Source organism: Bos javanicus, chromosome 10 (genome assembly GCF_032452875.1).
Source record: "Bos javanicus breed banteng chromosome 10, ARS-OSU_banteng_1.0, whole genome shotgun sequence".
NCBI lineage: Eukaryota > Metazoa > Chordata > Mammalia > Artiodactyla > Bovidae > Bos > Bos javanicus.
The window spans coordinates 80,576,352-80,593,890 of NC_083877.1; the positions used below are offsets into that span (position 1 = coordinate 80,576,352).

General features: G+C 51.7%; 1 protein-coding gene and 1 long non-coding RNA gene across 4 annotated transcripts in view; one reads left to right on the forward strand and one right to left on the reverse strand.

The window, feature by feature from the left end:
- Window positions 1-1,821: 1,821 nt before the first annotated feature.
- LOC133254886 (uncharacterized) lies at window positions 1,822-13,481 on the reverse strand. 3 transcript variants are annotated; one of them, XR_009738796.1, is made up of 4 exons: window positions 13,395-13,481; window positions 8,867-9,008; window positions 3,245-3,654; window positions 1,822-2,881 (listed from the first exon to the last, which is right to left on the reverse strand). It is a non-coding gene; the product is annotated as an uncharacterized LOC133254886 (long non-coding RNA). The 3 variants fall into 3 exon arrangements; XR_009738795.1 differs by having other exon boundaries at window positions 6,432-9,008; XR_009738797.1 differs by lacking the exon at window positions 8,867-9,008.
- Window positions 12,201-17,539, forward strand: part of GALNT16 (polypeptide N-acetylgalactosaminyltransferase 16) — a 102,860-nt gene continuing 97,521 nt past the window's right edge. Inside the window, exons 1-2 of the mRNA XM_061429239.1 lie at window positions 12,201-12,564; window positions 13,244-13,533. Coding sequence (XP_061285223.1) covers window positions 13,357-13,533 — 177 coding nt within the window. The 5' untranslated portion in view covers window positions 12,201-12,564; window positions 13,244-13,356. The remainder of the gene's footprint in view (window positions 12,565-13,243; window positions 13,534-17,539) is intronic.

Sequence of the window (17,539 nt, forward strand, 5' to 3'; positions counted from 1 at the left end):
TAGCCCATATGGCTTCCTCTGAGTTCTTGGATACAATGAGCAAGACTAAAGTTGGCTCCGAAACGGAACAGAAGATGACTTGGGGTTAGTTTTTCTTTTTTAAATGTTATACAAGTGCAGAGAGTTGGCTGCCATCCCCCTTCAAACCATCAGCAGAGCTTGACCTTGGCCAAGATTTTGCCTCATCCTCTCGGCATTTTAGCATCGAGTTGCGTTTCAGCCATGGAATGCTTAACCAAAAGCACATGCTGTCGTGGTAGCTTCCAAGGAGCAAGTTTTTGCAGAAAGTCCACATCATGTTGTTTTCTCAAAACAACTGTTTTCTCTGAACCACCAACCCAATAAACCCACAAATGGTGATTCTTTGGTTTATTTGTACACAAGGGCTGAAATGTTTGCTGCTGTTAATAATACTTTATTGGAGTGTAATATAGTGAAAATGCAATAAAGCATACAAATCTTACAAGTACAGCTCGGTGAATTTTGACAAATGTGTGTGTGTGTGTGTGTATATATATATATATATATATATATATATATATATATATATATATATATACACCTATGTCATTAGGGGACTTCCCTGGTGGCTTAGTGGTAAAAAATCCACATGTCAATGCAGGAGACATGGATTTGATCCCTAAGCCGAGGAGATCCCCTGGAGAAGGAAATGTCAACCCACTCCAGTATTCCTGCCTAGGAAATCCCATGATCAGAGAGGAGCCTGGTGGGCTCTAGTCCCTGGGGTCAAACATAGCAACTAATTCATGTAATCATGAAGGGCTGGAGTTTGTGTATTACATGAAACGTACATCCTGATGATGTACAGCTTGGGGTTGGGAGGTTGTACATTCAGGTGGCTGAGCAGATTAGTGTAACACAGCAAATCCAGGTCAAAATGTGATGACATTGGTGGTCTGAGTCCAGGCAGTCTGGAGGTTTTTTGTCACTCCCAGGGGAACTGGGTACAGCGAAGCTTCATGTTTGTTTTTAACAAGTTGCTTTTAAGAAGAAATATTACGTGCACGTAGGACAAAATTTGTTTTTAAACATATAATGAACAAGGACCTCCTCCCCAGTCCTTCCCTTCCTAACAGTAACCACTGTTACTATGACTTGTGCATTGTGCATCCTTCAGAGGGGCAGAAATGGAATGTGAATGTGTGTGTTTGCTTTTAAGTCTTAGGTTTCTTTGCTAAATAAGAATGTCTCTGCCCTTCTCCTCATACTCTAAGCTCTAGTCTTCTAGGCTCTGGTCTAGGGCATTTGTATAGAAATCTGGATCCTGCAGCCTCAGTAGAACCAACCTATTTGTCTTACACTATACAAAGCTCATCCTCTGGATCTGTCATCTGGCCCAAAGTCCATGTTTCTCATAGGATCGGCCATGAGTTGATAAGTGTCTAGGCTGGGTTTTTTTTTACATTAGGCTTTCTACTTCTTTTAATATATATTTAAAAGTTTCTGTAATAAATTTTTTTAATGTCTTATTTCTTCAGCAGTAGCTCCTGCAACACACTTATCTACTTAGGTTTTGGGTTTGTTTTAACGTAATGTTTCACTGCAACTTAAAAGGAAACTGTAGATGGATCTCTAGGCAGCCCCCCTCACCCCATCCCCTCCCCCGTAACTGCCATGACCACCCAAATCGACATTTAAAATTCCAAAGTTACAAACATGAACCAGGATGATTATTCACCTTCAAAAGCCATCCTTTTTAAACATAGGGCTGACCTCAAATTTATTTTGAAAAGCCAACTCCTGTGGCAAGCAAAATTTGGTGTGATTTGTACACTAAGTTTCTCAAGAATGTAAATCTCATGCAGAGCAGAGGACTTATATTCAGCCTTGAAAAGTATTTTACACAATATAATGGGCTCCAGAGCCAGGGAAGGAAGAACCTCTCAGACCCACCCTCTCAGCAGGGGAGAAAACAAAGTCTGCACGGATGGCTTTCCTTGGCCACTACTCCTAGCCACTTCTAATTTTGTACCCCTCTGTGCCAGGTGGATGAGGAGTCGGATCATCTCCAGGTCAGAGCGTTCCAAAAGATGCACAGGTTTTTCCCATTCAAGTCCCATATGGTTTCCCCAGGGCCATTTTATCCTTGATGTCCTTTCACATTCTCTACTTTGTCTCGCTGTAATCCAATCCACCCCAGGCCCCTCCAGTCATCGTTAAGTGTATTCCCACGGGTCAGGGAGCTCTCTTGGAGCATCCCTTTAGAGCAGCTGTCCATTTGAGCAGCATCTGCTTTTCAACTAGCTTGAAGACAGAATGAAGGACATGGTCGAGTCTTTCCCAGTGGGAAGCGGATGACACTGGTAACCTTAGGGACTGCCATCAGGATGCTGCGCGTTGAGTGGCCCCCGCAACTCGCAAGCGAAGGTGGGTGATTCCCAGAAAGGGCAAGCGGGTCTTCAGCCCTGTGGCCCATGCAGGGTCCTAAGGCTGGAACGGTTCCCTGAGCCTCTGGCTCCAGCCCTTTCTGGGCAGGGAAACAGAACAAGGCAAAATGCCTGGTGTGTTTTTAAATAGATTCGGCTCGCTGCAGCCAACAAGCCCGACAGCTCCGGGAGGTGAGTGACCCTTCCTGAGAGATTTCTGTTGCGCCATTCCTCGGCCTCCATCCCCACCCCTCCTGCTTCTCCCTTCTGACCTCACACCCCTTCTCTCTGGACAGTTTCTCTTCAGGCCCTTCTGGTTTTCGGATTTATTACACTTTTGTTGGTTTTCGCTCTCTGCCTTTTCTTTCCCCGAGGCTGCTTTTCCTCACGCCCTGTATCTTCTCATCTCTCCCAAGACTGCATCTCCATCTGTGGCTCCTTGTCTGTCTCCGCGTCTCAATCATCCTCCTGGCCTCACCCGGGCTTTACTGACCCTGGAAAGAAAGAAGGGAGGCTTGGAGGAACCTACCTTGAGCAACCCCACGTGGTGGGGCAGGTAGCAGCCTTCGTCTTGGGAAATGTCTAAGCTGCCCTTAGCCGCGGCAGCTGTTGCTGGCCAGAGTGGCAGTGCAGTAGGCAAGCCGGAGGAGGAGGAGATGGACAGGAGGGGTGGAGGGCCCAGCACCCACTGAAGGGGACAGTCAGAAGAGGAGGTGAAGAGGAAGGCCGGGTGGATGCCATGAGGAGGACCTGGGTCGCGCGGCTGAGAAACCAGGGACGTGGGACCACAGCCCAGCTCTGCCCAGCAGAGGCGGGCAGCGTGGGGAGAAGGAGGCGCCTTAGAAACCCTTTCTCACCACTCATCTCTGGCCCTTTTGTTCTTTTTCTTTCATGTTTCTGTCTTCATGTTGTATTAGCAGCAGAAAACACACCACAAAAGGCGATCTGTCTTTGAAAGGGAATAGCCAGATCTGGTGGATTGAAGGCTGGATGCACTTCCCTCTCTGCCGAATTCGTAGGTCCCTCTGCCTCTGTCTGGCTGCTGGAGTCATCAGGGCTGGCCCTTGAATGGAGGTCCTGTACCAGCTCTGACAGCCCAGCCGGAGAGCCACTAGCAAGGGCAGCCGGAAGCACTGTGCGTCCGCAGACCCTCTTCAGGCGCCGGGGGAGCTGGGCTGTTGGCCAGCGAGGGCTTGGGCTTAGGGGCGGCTTCCAGAGGCTGACGCCAGCCCCACCAGGGGCTCCTCCTCCCCAGCTAGGAGCTGAGCTGCAGAGGGGCCCGCGGAGAAGAAAGAGAAAGGAAAACACTCTTGCTTTAAAAAAGTTTTACACTGAAGAGGTGATGAGTGCATGTGGCAAAACATCCCAAAGCTATAAAACAATGAATATACAGTGAAATCTCCCACTCCTGTTCACCTCAAGGTCCCCTCCTCAGAGGTATCCCTGGATGTAACAGTCTCTTGCACATTCTTCCAATATCTCCTTTTTAGGTCTCTATATCCTGGAAATTTTCAGATTCTTCAGGCAATGGACCATCTGCAATTGTTTGGATGCGTATGTATATATGTAATATGTGCCAGGGGACCCAGTGATAATGAAGAAAATTGCATCTCAGTTCATTGCCAATAATTCTTGCTGGGGCACAGAATGGTTTTAAAAAATTAAAATAAGTAAACAGAACAATAAGATGCTAGCACTAGAAAGGACCTGCTGAGTCTTATTGTACCAAACCCCTCATTTTAAACATGAGAAAGAAGTTCGGATAAGTGACTTTTCCAGGGTCACCAAGCTGGCTTATGGCACAACCAGGACTAAAACCCCAGCTTGTCGCCTCCTAATCATTCCAAGTGCCCAAGAACATACCAGATGCTCTGTCTGTAGGTAAGGGCCTTCGGAAAGATAAGTGATGAAATGGAAAGAAAGGCAAATGTTGGACATGGGTTTAGAAACTTCCTTTGGACACAAATATAGTGAAAGAAATCAGTAATTCCAGGAAAGATCTGAAGTTGAAGACCTAAAAAATAGCATGTGCGCACACACACACACACGCAGAGGCATTGGCAGCAGACGGAAGATGAACACCTATAAAGTCTATTGTCTGTCTCTCCTGCCAAGCCCAGCAGAGACTGTGAGAAGCGGCATGACCCTCTGCTGAAGAATCTACACCTCTTGGATCCACTGTCGCTGGGCTGGAGGCAGAGGCAGGCATTTGTGGTTGGGCAAGAGGCACAAATCACTTCGGACTAGAGTAAGAGGACAATCTGTGCAGGAACCTGGGGTCAGGGATGCCAAGTGAGAAAGGAAGCTGGACCTGGCCAGGCCATTGTGGAGCCCTGCCTCCACTGGCTGCGTGAGTACTGGCAGCCCCAGCGGTTTATACCACCTACCAGGCCGAAACACCCTACGATTTATGTACTGACAAAATAGCATCATAAGTTTAAAAAATTCTCTCTGCTTTGACATCAGCTCCAGACACTGTGAACAATTTCAGTGTCCAAGCCAGATTGATGGGCCCTTTGTTGGCTTCAGAGGGTGGCTCCAGTGAGCGGGGACATGTATGACTGTAAACATTGGCTGTAAAAACCCTCAATTGCTTTGAAATGGTAAATCTGCAGGCAATGTGGATCTGATGTCATATGCCTCCTGCATTAACAGCTTTTTCTTCCTGTTCAATTATTTTGGCTGGTAAGGGAGTGGAAATTACACTTCAAAATATATCGACGGGTATTTTCAGCCTGCTGAAAGCTTCAAAATGTATACCAATCCTGGGAACATTCCCTTAATTTCCACTTCCTAGTTCTCAAGGAAAATGGAGGTTTCAATTATAGGCACCATTGCTGCTGCTGCTGCTAAGTCGCCTCAGTCGTGTCTGACTCTGTGTGACCCCATAGATGGCAGCCTACCAGGCTCCCCTGTCTCCGGGATTCTCCAGACAAGAAGACTGGAGTGGGTTGCCATTTCCTTCTCCAATGCATGAAAGTGAAAAGTGAAAGTGAAGGTGCTCAGTCGTGTCTGACTCCGTGCGACCCCATAGACAGCAGCCCACCAGGCTCCCCCGTCCATGGGATTTTCCAGGCAAGAGTACTGGAGTGGGGTGCCATTGCCTTCTCCGACAGGCACCATTAGATGGAAGGAAATGCAGGACTAAGGCCTCTTTTCAATTCAGATGCTCTCTGGTCTTATCACTGACCTGTTTATGAGGCAAATTTTGTTCCAGACCTAGGTGGAAAGGTCTGTCCTAACATGTACCAAATGATGGAAGTCCTTGACAAAAAGATGAGTATTACTAAGAACTTGGGTCCAGGGCCTTGAAACAGGGCATCTGACAGGGGAAAAAGCTAGTTCTGTCTCTTTGTCTTCACACGAGGAATCCAGAGGTCCTGATTTCTGGTGCACATGCCATCTCCCCCGTTCCTAGGTGCTGGGTACAGGTAGCCTCCCAGCTGTTTCTGCCCCAGTTGTGTTATGGTTTTCTCTGCTTAACTGACCTCTTCCACTCTTCTCCTGAGCACCAGACCTGGATTTAAAACTTCCTTTCTGGGTGGATCACAGAGAACTCAAGTTCAGTAGAACATGTCTCCTAAACCTGCTCCTCCTCCTGTGCTCTCTATTTCAGTTAGTGGTTACCTTAAACCAAAGCACTTGTCTCCTACCAAGAAATGGACGTGTTATCCTCAAATCGTTTCTCTCACCTCCGCCTCTAACTGGTCACCAAATCCTTTGAGTCTACCTTCCTTCTCTTCTGCTCCAGTGTTTCTGCCCTAATCCAGCCCACAGCATTGCTTGCTCGGACTATTGCAATGTCATTGTGCCCCCCTGCCAGTGGTCTTCAGCCTCGTCACTAAACCTAATAACTGATCGTGTCATTCCCTATTAAAAATCTTGGGTAGTTCTTCATGGCTTTCCAGAATAAGTCCAAACTACTTACAACAGCACACAAGACGCCTGTTAACTGGCCCATCTATCTCTCTAACCTGGTTACCATCACCACCCCCTCCCCCATACACACCAAACGATCGACCACTATCTTCCCCACCTGCTTACCCTTTAAAAGACTCAGCTCTCAGATGACTTCTTCCATATGACGAAGGCCCCTTTGTGCTTGTATAGAGTCTATTATACCACGTGGTGACCATTTGTGCCTATTGCCCTAATATCAGTGACTGGGCTCCTCAGGAGCTGGAATCAGCTTTTGTTCATGCTTGTATTCCTGGCACCTAGAAGTGCTTGGCATGGTAGGTATTCAAGAAGAAAGGGAAGGGACTTCCCTGGTGATGCAAGTGGCTAAAAAGACTCCACATTCCCAACGCAGGAGGCCTGGGTTTGATTCCCGGTGGGGAAACTAGAGCCCACATGTTGCAACTAAGAATTCGCATGCCACAACTAAAGCCCTGGCACAGCCAAACAAATAAATACCATTTTTAAATTGGAAAAAAAAAGAAAGAAAGACTGGAAATACCACCCTAATGGGCAAACAGGCATTGGTTTACTATTAGAGTGGTCTCGGTGACATTTTAATAGGACAGAATGAGGAGTAGCAGCAGATTGCCACCCTAGATATTCATTCATTCACTCATCGCACAGATACTTAGTGAGAGCTGCCACAATGCCCAACGCTGTGCTAGACACTGGAGATACACAAAAGAAGACTGCCAGGCCCTGCTCAGAGGAACGCTCATTCAAAGGCAAGAGAGAGGCATGTAACAGGCAGTGGCCTGACATTTGGGGCCATCTGGTCCTCTCTGAGGACCTGTGCTACTCAGATCCTCAGAGGCTGAGGAGGAGGGGACAGGGCAAAGGAGACAGGCAGTGAGATTGGGAGGTCACGGAGGGCTTGCAAAGGGCTTTGCCTCTGGGACCAATCCTGCTGACTAGCTGGCTTTATTTATGCACTTCTCCTTTGAAGGAATTCCTTGCTGTTAAGAAAAAGCATTTGACACATTTCTAATTAGCCCTCAGACTCTGCAGTCCTATTATTCCCAAATGTAGCAGCTGGGTCATCTCATGATCAGTAATAATGTTTGTAGTTCCTGCAGTTCGTCACCAAAATCAAGGTCATTCCTCCCCTGACTTCTGGTGGGACCACAGAGGATTTTCTCACCCTATCATCTGGGGCAGCGGGGCTTAGTGCCTGGCCCTGTGGTTGGGGGGCAGACAGCTGCTGCTGCGGAAGTCCTGTGAGGAAGCCTGGGTTACTCACTACACCAGCCCACACTGACCCAGGTGGGTCATGCCCTTTCTCTGGGCTCTAGTCCTGCACCGTCTCTCATGCCCTCGCTTTAACAGAGAAGCGCCGAGTACCCTCCTCCCCATCTTCTTCCCCTTTTCTTCCACCAACAAATACTCAACAAGTATGCATGGTACACCAACAACTGGGGGGACAGGTGAACAAAACATACAAGAACCCCTGCCCTCAGGGAGCTTACACTCCGGGGGCAGAAACTGATATAAAAAGCCATGTTCTCAGTCAAATAGAATGTACTGTGTGCTCAGTCATGTCCAACTCTTTGCGATCCCATGGACTGAAGCCCACCAGGCTCCCCTGTCCATGGAATTCTCCAGGCAAGAATATTGGAGTGGGTTGCCATTTCCTTCTCCAGTCAAATAGAATGATCACCGATAAAGAACTCTTCGAGAACTTACTTGGTGGTCCAGTGGTTGAGAGTCCATCTGTCAAAGCAGGGGACACGGGTTGGATCCCTGGTCTGGGAAGATTCTACATTCGGCAGAGCATCTAGCATCTGCAGAGCATCTGGGCTCATGGGCTGCAACTATTGAAGCCGGCACACCTAGAGCCCATGCTCCGCAACAAGAGGGGCCACCGCAATGAGAAGCCCACGCACCGAAACTCGAGAGTGGCCCCGCTCCCTGCAACTGAGAAAGCCCATGTGAAGCAGGGACGACCCCATGCAGCCCAAACTAAAAAAATAAAAATAATTTAAAAAAAACACTTCTCATTCCTTCAAAGAGCCAGGTCCCCTCCTTGATCTATAATGGCTTGTAGAAACCTAACTTATAAATAACCTTTCCTCAGACAAGCTGGTATGTTAAGTGGGGACAGCAGGCGGTGGGTAGCGTCTGTGCCGCCTGATGGCTGGGTGACCTCTGCCGGCCTCAGTCTCTCCATCTGTGAGATGGAGAGTGTCAAGCCTTCCTCACAGGGTCATCGAGAGCATTCTGAGATCCGGTTATCGGCACAGTGCCTGTTTCACGGTAACATGCCTTCTGTTCACCATCTCTGCCTCCTCTTTCCTGCTTAGAGCAGACATGGGAGTCTAGTCAGTTCCCTGATTAATCCACCTCCTGGGCCCCTGCTGCAGCTGCAGGCAGGGCAAGAGGCTTCGGAGGTGACCCAGCATCTCTAGGGTAATGGCTGTGCCGGCAAGAATGGACACCTGCAGAAGCTGGGGCCCCACGCTGCCTCTCCCCTCTCCTCCGTCCAGCCCGCTGAGCAGAGGGCCTGGAAGAGAGCCACATACCTGTGGGGCAGGACAGTCATCCTTGTCGGGCCTTGAAGAGGCCTACCTGGGATCTGTTCTTTGCAGCCCCGGTGAGCAGTCCCCTGCATGTGCCTGGCAGGCCCTTCCGGAGTCCCCTCACCCCGGCAGCCAGCAGCAGGGCCTGTGAGGATGGGATTTCAGAGGACCAGTGGTTCCCAACCACTGGGTGTTACGTGGTTCATCTCATCTGACCCTTCCCAACAATGCTACAAGTTAAGGGGTGTCACTGCCCCATTTTCTAGTTGAGGAAACCATGGCTAAGAGAGGGAGTAAGAATTTGCCCAAACCACTCTCACATGTGACAGGACCAGTGCTTGAATTCACGTTGTTGAACTCCAGAGCTAGGGCCTCACACTGACCTATATCCTTTCTGCCCTCTGTTACCGCCCCCCCCTCAAATCCATGCATCAAATTCACAGGGGCAGACAGTTCCCTGGGACCTCTTGGAATGCCAGGAGCATGCAGCACTTTGCCCAGCTTACATGGGCTTCAGCACTTTTAAAGAGAAGGGGACAGTGTCCAAGAGGGATGTCACAAGAAAAACAATGCCCAAGGAACTGCAAGTCCGAAATGGCACAGCTGGAGTCCAGAATGGATGACCTGGAGGTCATCTCTCTACATCCCTTCTTTTCCAGAAAAGAAAATGGAGGCCCAGAGCACGAAGTGAGGTCCCTGCACACAGGACTTCTGACCACCCTGCAAACTCCCCAGTGGCCTCAGAAGCCAGGCACTGGTGCCCAGACACTGGTATAGAAAATGGGACTGAACCCAGCCCCTCTGCCCACCTGTTGTGTGACTCTCTGCAACTGAGAGCTTCCCTGAGCCACCTGCAGTTTTCAGGGGCTTTAGAGATAATGTGTGTGAGATCCCGGCCCGGCAGCTGGCACCTGCTAGGAACTCAGCGAACTGTAGCTATTATTATCACCGTTGTTGGTTTCGAAGTTCACTGATGTTAGGCACCACTAAGTCTCTTAGGTGTTGCTTTGCTTCTACGGTTCTGTGGAGGGAACGATGCTCCCAGTCATCTCTGAACACTGAAATCCATCTCAGGGAGGGCTGAGCCTCAGCTCTGTGTCTATTTGGGATTAGAATCTGGAAGAATGACCATGCACTGTAGCCACGGTGGCAGCTGTGAGTTCCCAACTCTTCCAGTGTGCCTGTGACTAATGACTCATCACTCAGCCTCTGTCTATATCAAATTTCTGGGGGTCAAATGAGCATGAAATCACTTGCCCCCACCCTCCACCCCCAAGGGAAGTTTCTTGTGCTTATTTTTAAAGAGGGGCTGCCTGTGAAGTCTAACACCCCCTAGAGAGGCTACACTCCTATGGTTTTTTTTTCTTCTTTTTTTTGATGAGGATTGAGTGGGGACCAACCTAGACAGCATATTAAAAGCAGAGACATTACTTTGCCAACAAAGGTCCGTCTAGTCAAGGCTATGATTTTTCCAGTGGTCATGGATGTGAGAGTTGGACTATAAAGAAAGCTGAGCACCGAAGAATTGATGCTTTTGAACTATGGTGCTGGAGAAGACTCTTAGAGTCTCTTGGACTGCAAGGAGATCCAACCATCCATCCTAAAGGAAATCAGTCCTGAATATTCATTGGAAGGACTGATGTTGAAGCTGAAACTCCAGTACTTTGGCCACCTGATGCGAAGAGCTGACTCATTTGAAAAGACCCTGATGCTGGGAAAGATTGAAGGCAGGAGGAGAAGGGGACAACAGAGGATGAGATGGTTGGATGGTATCACCAACTCAATTGGGCATGAGTGTGAGTAAGCTCCGGGAGGTTGGTGATGGACAGGGAGGCCTAGCGTCCTGCAGTCCATGGGGTCACAAAGAGTCAAACACGACTGAGCAACTGAACTGAACTGAGTGGGGAAGTTTGTCTTCGGGACAGAGTTACCAGGCAGTGATAATTTGGGGCAGATGTATGGCATCCTCCCCACTAAGCCCTGGGGAATAAGGGGTGAGACTTGCAGAAATCCTGACAAATCCCAGATCCTCCTTCCCTTCTTCTCATGGAGTCCTCCTTCTGGAGCCATCAGAAACCCATCAGCCTGATTTCGGTTTGGCCTGATCCAGCTTCATCCCCCATGCTGAAGGGTGCTGATGGGATGTCTTTGGATTCCACATCTTCTCACCCGGTTCTTCATGACCGAAGGCAACTAGACATGCAAAGACCAGGCTGATGGAGGGAGCAGCCTATAGCAACAGAAGGCCATTCTCCGAGTCTTCCCATCTGGCTGACCTGAGAGCCTGGACGGAGGTGGGGACACCAGGATGGCAGTTCCCTAACATTTTCTCATTGTCTGGAGATGCCTGTGGGGCCTGATTGCTTAAGGAGCAAGGTCTCCCTGGCTTCCCAGAGAGAACATGACCCCTGGATCTGCCCCATGATTCCTGCAGAAACCAGAGAGCAGCTGGATAGTGGTTTTCTTGGTCTGTGGGAATGAATCCTGGTCCCTGTTGCAGTCTAATTAAACTCTCCAGGCAGGGCAGACGGGGGACAGCAAGGCTGGCAGGTATCCCCCCACCTTCTCCTACTGCTCCTGTTACCATCTCCTCCTGCCTCAGATTCCCTGCTACTCTTACAGAGCTCTTGGTGAGATCCTTTTTTGTCCATGACCCTTCTTAGGGTCACATTCTTGGTAGGGTCATTTTTGGATTTGTCCTCATGGTGAGATTTCAGAGTGAGGAAAGGATATTGCAGTTATAATGATGTCTTTTCTGCAGCCAGAAAACCCACTCAGGTTTTCTTCCTTCAATTTACTTCACTCCAGTGGAAATGTATGGAGCATCTACTACATGCACATTTCAGTCCTGCTGCTGGAGAAACAGGGAAGGAGGGGTGCTGATGGAGGTGGTAGGATAAAGCATGAGCTGTGACCATACCATCTGCCAGCTTCATTTAGAGGCCAGGACCTGAGGTGGTCTTTCAGACCAGCCAGTGTCCAGGAGCACCAGCAGGACACAAACTCCTTGACAACCCTGCCTCTCACATGTAAGGGCCTCCTGGGTCCAGATTCCCTCAGCCTGGCCAACCTCAACTCCCACCCAGAACTTTCCAGATCCTGGTGCCCAGCACCGTCAGGTACCTCTCTTCTTTGAAAATATCAAGTACTTTCATCCTCTGGACCTTTGCTCAGGCTGTTGATGGAGCTCACACCCTGCCCTGTCCTCCCCTTTCCTGCCTCTTAAGACTTTATTCGAAGAATTTATCCACTTTCTTTAAGAAGCCTTTCCTTAAGACTGCCTTGCGGTACAGTATTTCTTCCTCTGTGACCTCTGCTTGGTTAGTTAATTTAATATCTATTCCCTGAATGTCTGTTTCATGCCTGATCCTGGTCTCCTAGAACTTAGTCCACCTTGCTTTCTGCTCGGAAGTGACAGTAGTTCACATACAGCCGGGGCAGAATCTCACTGGTTTCTGTGTCCGTGTCTCTCAGCACCGTGTTTTGAACTTTGCTTTAAGTGTCAGACGGAGAGGTGGTTTCTAGACTGGGCTCTGCCACTAATTAGTCGTGTGGCCTCGGGCGAATCTTCCAGCCTCTCTGGCCTCCTCCCTTCTTCCTGATGAAACGGTGATGACGATACCCTGGAGTTGTCCAGCGGACAATGAGGCGGGGTGGAGGGAAGCGTCGTGAACGCTGGGAGCCCCAGGACAACGGATGAGGTGAGGTGGTTGTACCCACAATCTCCTTTCACTGGCTGCGAAGCCGCGTCTCTTCCCCTTCGCTCTCTTCGAATGTCAAGTGCACCGGCTTCCAATCCCTCCTCGGGGCGGGCCCTCTGGCGGCTCGGCATCCTAGGCTGCGGAGGATCCCGGTGCAAACTCCAGACTCTCCTCGCACCCAGCTGCCCCTTCCCAAGGACTCGCCAAACACACCTTAAACCCTGTCCAGAGCGCAGCCCCAGAACTGCAGCTCCGCGGCGCGGGCTCCGGCCGGGGTCGCGCATCTCCAGCCGGTGACTCAGGGCCGCTCGGTCCGGGAGTGGGTGGAGGTAGGCGGGACAGACCCGGGCCGCGCGGGGGCAGGCGCCGTGAGCTCGGTCGCGGAGCAGTTGGAGTCGAGACTGGCTCTGGCCCGTCGCCATTCCGCCGCGGGCGTCTGCCTCGCCGGGCCTTCCTCCCGCGCCGCTTCGCATTCGCTGCGCTCCTTTCCCCGGGCGCAGCGGCCCGGCAACCCGCCGGGGCTGGAGCGCTGGGCGGGCTCTGCGAGCGAATGAATGGGCGCCCGGGGGAGGCGCGCGCCTGGGGCTGAAGGGCATTAGGACCGTGAGGATCGCTCCGCGCTCCTGTCTCTCCCTATCACCCCCCCACCCCCCACCTCTCTCCTTTTTCTGCTCTGCAGGACCGAGCAGCCCCGCGCGAGCGAAAACAAACAGCTGGGGCTGAGAGTGCCCCCGCCCCGGCCCCGAGAGCACGCCAGCCCGGGCCCCTACTCCGGGCGTCCGCCCGCCCACCATGAGGAAGATCCGCGCCAATGCCATCGCCATTCTGACCGTAGCCTGGATCCTGGGCACTTTCTACTACTTATGGCAGGACAACCGAGCCCACGCAGCATCCTCCGGCGGCCGGGGCGCAAAGAGGGCGGGCGGGAGGCCAGACCAGCTCCGAGAGGACCGCACCATCCCGCTCATTGTGAGTACGCGCTGCGCTCGGGGTGGGCGGCCGGGGAGCCGCGGCGCGCGTCCTAGCCCCGCGCGGCTGCAGAGGGCGCGGGGCCGGGCCGGGGGCTGCGTGCCCGCCGCGCTCCGCCGGCTTTGTATACGTTGGAGCATTCCTGTCCGTTGTTATGGCAACCTCTGTCGGGCTAGCGGGGCCAGGGCGCAAGGATGGAGGGAGGGTGACAGCGGGTGGGGGCTGGGAGAAAGTACTGCAAGTTTGGTGGGCCCGGCGTGCGCGCGCGACTGGGAACGTGGCGGCGCTCTCGGCACTGCGCCGCGGGGCCCGGGGCGCAGGGGCCGGGGGTTGGGGGTTAGGGGTTACCTCCGCCTCACCCGTCGGCGGAGGCAGCAGGCCCTCGCGCACCGCAAGCGGGCAGTGGGAACCGCACGCTGCTAAGCGCGTGGGTGGCCGTGCTCTCCCCCTAGTCTCTTGGGGGCAAAGGACATGGATTGGGGACGCTGGGTGAGGCACGGTCGCTAGGGGCTGTGCTGGACTTCGAGCCCCCTTCTCAGACCCGGTCAACTTGAACCTTGTCATGAGGACTCCCTATGACTACTCCCAGGGTTCTCTGGATCGGGGAAAGGTCTCGTCCTGAAGGCGTCCCTCGCCCCAACATCAGTCCATCACCACGGGTGAACTAGCAGTGTCTGCGGCCAGCCCCGCGACGTCAGTGCGAATGGCAGGGCATGGCTGGGGCGTCGATGGAGGTGCAGGGGTGCCCTCCCGCGCTGGGGGCCTGGACTGGGGCGTGCCTGTCACCGCCTCCTCCTGGGCCCCGGGTGACAGCTGTGTGTGGCAGGGGCACCTGTTGAGACGGGAGGTTCCGGGACCCGCGAGAGGCGCCCTCGGGCAGGACGCGTCCTTCGGATGGGGGCGGATGGTGGGCGAGACCCTTGGGCGACCCTCGGATCTGGGCGGAGGGGCGGGGCCGCCTGGGGGAGCGGAGTGTGGGGCTGAGGGTGGGGGAGTGCAGCAGCGTGGCCATTCTGAAAGGCCTAGCCTTGAGGAGCCCCCCTGGGAGGCGCAGGGTCAGGAGGGCGAAGGCTTGTGCGGAGGAGAATCTGAGATCTTCGTGCCAAGGCAGCTGAACCCCAGGAAAACGGAGTGTTGTCTGTAGGGAGGTTGTCGTTGTGTGGAAGGGCTCTCGTGTTCCCATCCTGTCCCAGATTACGTTGTCTTGTTACCTACCAGGAAAGAAGTAGCTATCCCCTGCAAAAGAGCATTTCCAGGCTGTGCCTGAGGAGACCTTGGGGTCCGTGGGTTTTCCCCCAGCCCCACTCTCCCATGCCCAGCTCCCGCTCTGGTCGAACTCCCTGGGACTGCGCCCTGATTAGGTGAAACGCTCTGCTCTGGGCTGAGGGTCCTTGCCGTTAGCACCCTGTTTCCAAAGCACTTGTGGACGTTTGGACAGACAGGCTGATGAGGCAAAAAGCCTCCTGGGTCAAGATCCCGGAGAGTTGGGATCTGGGTGGACAGACAGATCAGAGTCCGAACTGGGCAAAGCAGGAGCGGCCCCTGACAGACCCCGGGGGGAGCTTCCACAGCAAGGACTCATCCAAGCTGCCACGTTCCTGCTCTCCAAGAGGGCCAGCTCTGGTCCAGGGTAGGCGGGCTGGAGTGGCAGGGGAGGCGCAGACTGCCCAAATGTTCTGTCCTTCTCTGTGGTGACGTGATGGGAGGAGGGTCTGAGCTCTAGGAGGAGGGGGAGGGGATGAGGGAGAATGGAAGGGAAGAGCACAGAGAAGCTAACTGCTGCTCAGAGCTCCAGGCTGGTCTCATCACAGGTGCCTGCGCTTCAAAATCCAGGCCAGGCCACTCAGACTGAGAGCCCGGGAGGGTGTCGGGGGCTGCGGGGGCGCTGCTGAATGTGGGTGGCACTCATTTTGAGGGGGTGGAAATTGGAGGTCATGGGGGCTGCAGTGAACGTCCTCTCCTTGTTCCCTTGCGGTTGGACTTGCAGCAGATTAGAAGAGGGCTGTGAACTGGAAGCTGGGTTTCAAGTATGAAGAAGAATCAGGGAGCCAGGAATGGAGGTGCAGGAAGAGAGGAAGAGTGGAAGTTCCTCGCAGTGAGCTGCAGAGCCTTCTCTGGTCACTCTAGGCATAGCCCGCTCCCTCGCTGTTCTTAGGCTTTAAGCCCAGGATGTCTGTTCCCTGGGTGTTGATCCCCAGTCACACCCTGCCTTTGACACAGCCTTGCATTCCCATCTTCTGGGGTATTTCACTTCATTGGGATTCTCAGCTATCGGCCTGTCTCTTCACTGAGTGGCAGCTATCACTCAGGGACTGTGCAGGAAGCTTCATGCAACCCCACCTTGATGAGCACAGCAAGACTTAAGAAGTACTGTTAAATGAGTGAAGAAGGATTTTTGCTCATCTCTGGGAGCCATCAATGATCCAAGCTTCATATCCCACTAATACTTTATTCCAGCTCCAGCCTGACTCTTAACTAGAGAGCTAGAGGAATGTATGTTCAGCTTCTCCGGGAGATAAACCCTTTGTTCAGCTTAAAAGGGGCAGGTGCAGCTGAAGATTTGCTTTCTGTCTGAAATCCATGGTTAACCTCTCACTGGTCGTCTTGCCATTTCAAAACATGTCCCTGTCTAGTTGGGCCAGAACGCACCGCACATGGATTTTCAGATTCTTAGGGAATGATGCAGCCCGCTCTGCTGACAGAGGCTAAGAAAATTCAGACAGGCATCATCATCCCTCCCCTGGGGGATCAGAGAGCTGAGCTGGGAAAGGGAGGGTCTGCATAACAGCCTGGGCCAGGAGGCAGCTCTGGCTTCACAGTGTCTGGGTGATCTGAAGCCAGCCAAGTTGTTTCTGGACCTTGGAGACACTTGTTTGGCATTGTGGGGTGTCGGCATGGCAACGGGATGGCCCAGATTTCTCGGGGAGGTCCTGATTTTTAATATTCTGTCCTGCTGTCAGCCCATGTGTCATAAATTTTGATGTGCAAAACTGGTTATGGAATCTGTCAAACTAAAGAAAGAGAGATACTGACTTCATCAGTAAATGGCTGCTTGCGAAGTGGCAGGGTCTGTGATTTTCTCCATGCTGTGCTTTATGGGCAAGACAGTGGATTTGAGGATATCCACTTGAACCTATACTGATGCTCGCTAGCTCTGGACAGCAGCCAAAGCAGGAGGTGGAGCAGACACAGCTGGCCTTCAGTCTTCGGGCCTCACAGCCGGGAAGAACATTTGTGATTGGTTTGGTTTTCCATATGTGAAGTCTCTATTAGGCATGGAGGGGGGGCGGGATACTAAGGTGTTACACGGAATTTCACTTTACAGACATATTTTTAAAAGACTGTCTATTGTGGGTATTTTTAGGATAGGTGTACTTCTTTGTAAGGTCTCCTATTTGAAACCATGGAGGTTTTAGGCAAGAGTTTTCCCAAGCCGGAGTTCTTTATCCTACCTTTGGGGTACTGCTCAGTGAGCATGGACAAAAACTTGTATCTCTGGACCTTAGTTATTTTGTATGTTAAATTTGAGTGAGGGAATTCCCAGTGGTTAAGATTTTGCGCTTTCCATACCAAGGGCATGGGTTTGATCCCTGGTCCAGGAACTAAGTCTCACAAGCCCTGCTATGTTTGGGATTTATTTAAATAAATAAATTTGGGTGAAATGATTTGTAAGGTGTGTTGACCCTTGGGTAAGTTGATGATAGTTTCATTTCTAGAAGCAGATAAATGGCTTTAAGGGAGTTCTTTTGAACAAAGTTGTAAGATTTATGGCCAATTGAGGGGCTACCCCTGTCTGGAGTAGTTCCCCTGGTAACCTTAGAGCCTGCACAGGGATCCCTGCTTACCTAGCAGAAGGGAATATAGATGATGACTTTTCCAGCACTGTTCTCTGAGAGCAGAGGCTTCAGTTCAGTCTGGATAGGTTTATATTTTATTTATAATGTGTGCATTTCAGAACTGTGGGAATTATGATTTGCCTAAATGACAGAAAATGATGTTATATTTA